Genomic DNA, 7,217 nt, shown 5'->3' with positions numbered 1-7,217 from the left:
AAAAAAAAAAAAAAAAAAAAAAAAAAAAAAAAAAACCCAAGGGGTGGATAAAAAAAAATTGGGATAGATAAAAAATTAGTCAAAAAAAAGGGGGGGGATAGATAAAAAATTAGTCAGTACTTGACCTAAATTAAAAGGTGCTCAATGTCATATGAAAATAAACTCAAAGGTCCTTGGGATATGCCAAAAAAACAAATTAGCCTCTAAAGTCAATTTCCGTTAAAACATTTGACGAATTATGTTATATTTCACGTCAACACCAATAAAATGGTTGAACGTGTCACTCTTAATAAAAAAATATAAATATATTAAACTAAAAAAAATTAATTATCTTTCTTTAAAAAATTAATTTTTTAGTTTTTTATTTTATTATTTTTATTTCAGTTTTTAAGAAAATAATTGTATTATAAGAATATAATAAAAAAAAGTGACACTTTTGAGATACTTCGGTAGTTTGATGTACCACTTTAGCCAACTTCAAACTTCATGAGGCTATTTAAAAAATGATTGTTAATTCAGGGGGACATTTTCATATTTTTCCTTAATAAATGTTTCCTACATTAATTTTCAAACTCTATCTATTCTATATTTCCTATCTTAATTTTCTAGCTTAGTGGGGGCCAATCTATCAAATTCTTTGTATTCAAATTAAAGTTTAATTCCATTAATTAAATCATAACAATTTTTGTAAGCCTATCATAGCTAAATCATCATCCAATCTAGTATTGAATGCTTACAATAGGACCGGGTAAAACCTTGAAATTGTTTGATTTTTCAAGTCAAAAACATAAACGGGTCGATTTTCCCACCTCGTATAGTAGATTGAATTTGGTTTAATCTCCAATTATTTTGCCAAAGGAAAAGAAATGCCACGATTTTGAGATAGATAAATAGTTAGCTCCCCAATATTGTTGAATTTCACCCACCTCCTTTCAAAAAAATCCATTTGGAAAACAATGAATTCATGGACCTTCTTATGAACAATTCCAAAACACATCTTGTGAACCATAAAGACTTCACCACAACCATCAATAAGATACAATTGCTCGTTTGTGATTTCTGATGAAACTGAAGTTAGACTTATTTTACGGTTCGTTTGGATTTGCGATTTTAAAAGGTGGGATTTTAAAACGTGATTTTTAAAAATGCAATTAACCATTTGGTAAAATCATGGTTTGGCATTTAAAATCACAATTTAGCCTTTAAAATTCTGCGTTTTCATAAAAGCATCTCACTACCTGCGATTTGAAAAATGCAAATTTTCTACGTTTTCAAATCGTAATTTTAAAAAAATGCAATCCCAAACAATTCATTTTCTGTGATTTGGTTTAAAATTGAACTTTTTTTTATTTGAAATACCAATGACAAAAGTACCCATAGCATATCAACAAATATAAGGGGGGAAAAAAATGAACAACCTTGGCTTGTATTATAGATTTTTTTTTTTTTTTTACTTTTTTTTTTTTTTTTATAAATATGACTTATAGATTTGAGTAATACTAGGTATCATCTTTTCATCCTCCTGAAGCTGATATAGCTTTCAAAATCACCATTGGATCAAAATTCAAGTATGATTCATCCAAAATTTAATGGTAATTTTAAAAGTCACATTAGCTTTAGGAGGATAAAAAAAGAATAAAATGATAATCCCTAGCATTACTCTATAGATTTACTCCCCCATTAAACCCACAAAGGAATGATCAATTAGCTTAGCTTAAGGCTAAGGTCACGAAGGCAATTAATATTTTGTTCCTAAATTATCAAATTCAATCTATTCTATTTTTCTTATCTTAATTTTTTTAGTTTAATGGGGCATGTTAGACTAAGCTGATTAAGGTATGCAGTGTGCAGTTTGGACTAAATTGTACTTATTTTGTTCAATCTATCACTCAATTTGTAATGTCCCTATGATATTAATCTACCCACCAATTTACCATAGGGGTTGCGTATCAACCATTCCAATTTTGAATATTGTAATCTACCCACCAATTTGCCATAGGGGTTGCGTATCAACCATTCCAATCTTTAATATTGTATTATTTGGAATTAACGACAAATTATAGCCACATAGGATAGGGGGAGGATGTGTAGACTTACTTTGGGTGGGGACCAATCTATCAAATTCTTTATATTCAAAATTTTATTTTTATTTAGTAGCTCACTAGAAACTTTGGTGGAGGCTATAAATAGTTCTCTCATGTTCATCTTTGTACTACACCATCAATCTATCAGATCCTTTAAGCTTTACTTGTTTTGGCTGTCAATGGCATCTCAACTCAAGTCATTGTTTTGGATGCTTCTTATTTTCTTGCTGCTATCAAACTTGCAACAACATTGTAATGCAGTTGGAAATCCACAAGTACCTTGTCTCTACGTGTTCGGGGACTCCTTGTCGGATGATGGGAACAACAACAATCGTTTGACATTGGCAAAAGCCAATTATTTACCCTATGGAGTTGATTTCCCCAAGGGACCTACGGGAAGGTTTTCCAATGGTCGGAATATGCTCGATGTCCTTGGTCTGCATTCTGCCCTTTCATATATAATTTTTTCTTCTTTAGATTTAAGTTTATTTTTGCATAAACTAAAAATTTAAACCACTTTTTCTGCCTTTATATATTCTTAATTAAGGTTGTGTTGAACTTTCTTGTGATTTCCCAAAGTCTGATGCTTTTGATCACTCTCTCATTACAGCTCAAAATCTGGGATTCGATGAATACATCCCACCATTTGCTACTGCTAGAGGCGAGGAAATATTGAGAGGTGTCAATTATGCATCTGGTTCAGCTGGAATTCGCAATGAAACTGGAAGAATCTACGTAATTATTGGAATTTACCATCATCAAGCTAGCAATATATAGAGCATACACATTCAACTCGGCAAATATTTAGCAAAAAAATATTTTTTTTTCTATTTTAGTTACTTTCTTTTTTAAAATATTTACGTCAGACTCAAAATTATAGTCATTCACTTTCATTTTCTATTTAAAATATGATTGCCAACTTGTACTTTTCTTTCTAAAAGTGATTACAAAAAGAATATTTTCTTAGCTTCTTTGCCTTGGGATTTGTGAAAATATTTTCCTCCCCTTCTCCATGAAGGATTTCACATGTATGTTTATTTCATTGCATCTCTCTCACAAACAATGCCAAATCGTTATGTCTTTTGTGCGGATCAAAACTTATCTAACAATAAATTTTACTACCGACCTTAAGACCGTTACAATTATAGCTGCCATTTCCAATAGCATCAGTCATTTGTCCTGCGTCCCTCCACATTTTATTAATGTAGGAGAAAAATATAAAATAAAAAAGTCTCTCAAACTATCGGCCGTAAAATGTATCAAAAATGTCACTTATTTTTTGTATTCCTATAATATTCCTATTCTTTTAACAAATAAAATAATAAAATAATTGTAAAAAAAAAACCAAACAATTTTTTTTTTTTTTTTAAAAAAAAAACAATGGGAAAATTTTGTTTTTGTTTTTTGGAATAAGTAAATAATTTGTCACTGGAGTTAGCCTAAATTACAAATTGTTTCATGTCGTATTAAAGTAAAATCAATTTGGTAGTTTGATGGGCTACTTTAGTACCCTTTTTTTTTTTGGAATATCTCAAGAACCGTACCTTTGATTTTACTTTAATACGACGTAAAGCAATTTGTAATTTAGACCAACTACAATGACTAATTATTTATTATTTATTCCAAAAAAAAAACTTGTTTTTATTAGCCCATTGGTTTTTATTTTTTTTAAAAAAAACAAGTTGTTTGGTTTTCTTTACAATTATTTTATTATTTTATTTGTTAAAAAAATAGGGGTATTATAAGAATATAAAAAAATAAGTGGCATTTTTGATATATTTTGGTAGTTTGTGGACTACTTTAGTACCTTTTGAATATTGAGAGATTATATTGCAAACGACTGATAGTTTGGAAAGCTTTTTTATATTTTTTCCTTAATGTTGTCATTCTATATATAGACGTACAAACAAGCATAAATAAAAACTTCAAAAGCTTGGTTTTGAATCTTTAAATTTTATACCTTCTGACCTCTTCGAAATTAAGCTCTAACTTTCCTTGCCCATCCCTTTCGAGTGATTATGTGTTTCGATATTACCTTTTTGCTAAAAATGGAGCCTTCATATGTACCATGACATAATTTATTTCCTTTTTACTTAAAATGGAGAGGATTCTCCTCAGAAAATTGTGCACCAATTTTATGAAAATGAAAGTACCTAAAAATCATTACTGAAATGCTTCAATTTTTTGTTTTCAAATGTGTTGGTACCAAATTGAGAAATATGATTCTACTTTTTTCTATTCTTGGCAATAGCTTTTCCTTTTTCAAATGCTTCTCACATGCATGTGCAACGGTGTCATATATGTCTTTGGGTAAAAAAACATAAAACATTGTCTTATGATTGCAGGGTGATATAATAAGCATGGATATGCAGTTGAAAAATTACCAAATTACGTTGTCGCAGATCAACAAGACGTTGGGAAATCGAAACATGTCAACCGCAGAGTACCTAAGCAAGTGCATATTCTCTGTTGCAATAGGTACTAACGACTACATTGCCAACTACTTATTTCCGCAGTTCTACACCACTAGCCGCATATACACTCCACAACAATATGCTGTTGTTCTCAATCAACAATTATCTCAGCAGTTAGAGGTAATTACAACGCTTTCTTCATACTTTTTTATTTATTATTTTTATATATATATATATATATATATATCTCTAGCAAACTTCACTTACACCCACGGAATATAATCTGTTTTGCAATCATAATCTTAAAAGTTTAAAAATTTTGAATATCAGTATCTTATGTTTTGGCCCCTTTTAATTTACTAATTTTTTTTTTGTTAAAATGCCTAGAATGCAGGACCCGTTTGAGAAATTCAAAATACGGGTGACCCACGGTTAGCTAGGGGATCACAGACCTATGGTGTGGTCATGGGTCACCAGAATTTTAATTTTAAATTTTCACGTTTTTTTTTTTTTTTTTTTTTTAAAAGGACGTTTTGGGCATTTTAAGAAACAAATAGATGAAATTAAAAGATTCAAAACGTGAGATATTAACATTGAAAATTTGTAAATGTGGAAGTTAGGATTGAAAAACCGTTTATAGTTGAGAGTGTAATGAAAGGTTCCCATGTTATCTTCTAATTAATGGCTATGTTGATGCTAGACTTTGTACAAGTCTGGGGCAAGGAAATTTGCCCTTTTCGGCCTGACTGCGTTAGGTAATATTCCATTTGAACGGAGTGCATGTGGAAGTGGAAGCAGTGGCTCTGCATGTGTGGACAACATCAACAATGCAACCCAACTTTTCAACGTTGGGCTTAAATCACTTGTGGCTCAACTCAATACCAATCTAACCAATGCTACTTTCATCTTCATAAATGCTTCTGGAATTGAGTCCAGCCCACCTATAGGTATTTATATTGCCTGATCAAATCTCTTAATATATATTCTTTATAGATTTAGTACTAATGAGATTGAGATGGAATTTCGTGTCAGCTTCCAAGGTTGCGAATGTTTCTTGCTGTGAAACATTGCTAAATTTAATATGCGTTCCATCTGGAAAGATATGCCGTAATCGGACCAACTATAAATATTGGGACGGAGTCCATCCGACTGACGCCGTATATGCGGTGTATGGGGAAAGAGCATACCAAGCCCAGTCTCCAAGTGATGTTTATCCGTTCGATGTCAACCAACTCACACAAGTGTAGGACATCATGGGAAGAGAGGATTTTCATGTCAAGTCTATAATATAATAAAACATTGCTTGGATTTGTGTTCCAAGTGCCTCGAATCTATTACGTACTCTTAATAAAGCAATAAAGTTTACAGAAATTATCTTTTTACATTTCTTGTTCATTTCTGTGTATTTTTTTTTTTTCAAATCAACCATTAGATCTTGCACATAAAATATATGCATAGTGGAAAGAACGATCACAAGGTACTTTCACTTATTCTTGAGAAATTGATAATGGATGAAAATGTTATTTCTTATTCTTGAGGAATTGATTTTTCCATTAGATATTCTCTTTGATGAGTGAATATGATTATGAGTGTAGTCTCACAATAACTATTTTCAAAACTAGAGAGTAGCTAGAAACAAAATTATTATGTGCCAAACACATAATTAACCTTTACGTGGTATTTTAGTTTTTCAACCATAGTACTACCCTTGTATGATTTTTCAATCATCACAATAACTCACAAGCATTCAATTGATTTAAACAGAATAAAAAATCATTTATTGCTAACAAAAGAATTCTTAAGAAAACTTTGCACAATTTCATACTTTTTGGCATAAACTTGAAACTCAATTTCAAGAATAGCTAAACTTTTATGAAATCAATCTTGTAAAAAAATTCTTGTATTTCCAATACGTTGTATCAGGTATACAACATATTCCATGATCAAAATTCTTGTTGTGTACGGAACTAAATTCAAGATCCCAAAGAAGCAGAAAATAACATAATAGAAAATAAATAAATCACACAAGACACCAAAATTTAAGTGGTTCGGCTTAACAAACTTATATTCACTGGCGGAGAAAACCCGGACGAAATTTACTTACAAGAGATAGAGTACAAAAGATAGTAAGGAAAAAACTACTCAAAGCCCAAAGCTCCGATACACCCAAATTCACTCTTACAAAAAAGAGAGAAAAATTAATACAAGAAAAACTCTATTTTCTCTAAGTGTTGTAAGGTAGAAACACCGTGAGAATACGAAGTGAGATCACACAAGCTCTCTTTCTATTTAGCTATGCTTATTTTCCAAAGGCTGAATTGTTGCTCCTTTTATAAGCCTTGAAGTCGGTCAAATTAGCACTCCAAAATCAGCTTGTATAAAGAGTACTCATAGAAAACTAATAAGCCAAAAACACCACAAAACCAATCCAAGGGGTAAAAGGACTATGTTGGGCCCACACTACAAAAGTGATGACTTGAAAATTCAAGTCATATACAAAAGTGGTTCTTTTTCTCATTTTCTTCATGAATTACAAACTAAGTGTGTTTGGCCATGTGATTTCCAATGCGTTTTTAAACAAAATCGTAAAAACATATTCCATTTAGAACTACATTTGACAAAAATAGGGTTTTAAAACATGAAATAATCTACGTTTTCAACCCGCACATAAGAACATGCGTTTTTAAATGTTAAAACACTATTTTACTAAATACTTAAC

General features: G+C 30.8%; 1 protein-coding gene across 1 annotated transcript; it reads left to right on the top strand.

Annotated features, from left to right (window-relative positions):
- Positions 1-2,229: 2,229 nt before the first annotated feature.
- On the top strand, positions 2,230-5,880 carry LOC132166237 (GDSL esterase/lipase At1g29670-like). Its single transcript, XM_059577019.1, has 5 exons — positions 2,230-2,519; positions 2,695-2,819; positions 4,430-4,678; positions 5,199-5,445; positions 5,531-5,880. The coding sequence occupies exons 1-5, from the start codon at positions 2,264-2,266 to the stop codon at positions 5,743-5,745; spliced, it is 1,092 nt and encodes a 363-aa protein (XP_059433002.1). The 5' UTR covers positions 2,230-2,263; the 3' UTR covers positions 5,746-5,880.
- The last annotated feature ends 1,337 nt before the right edge of the window (positions 5,881-7,217 follow it).

The sequence above is a fragment of the Corylus avellana genome, chromosome ca1 (assembly GCF_901000735.1).
Source record: "Corylus avellana chromosome ca1, CavTom2PMs-1.0".
Taxonomy (NCBI): Eukaryota; Viridiplantae; Streptophyta; class Magnoliopsida; order Fagales; family Betulaceae; genus Corylus; species Corylus avellana.
This window is presented reverse-complemented; position numbering and strand designations above follow the sequence as displayed.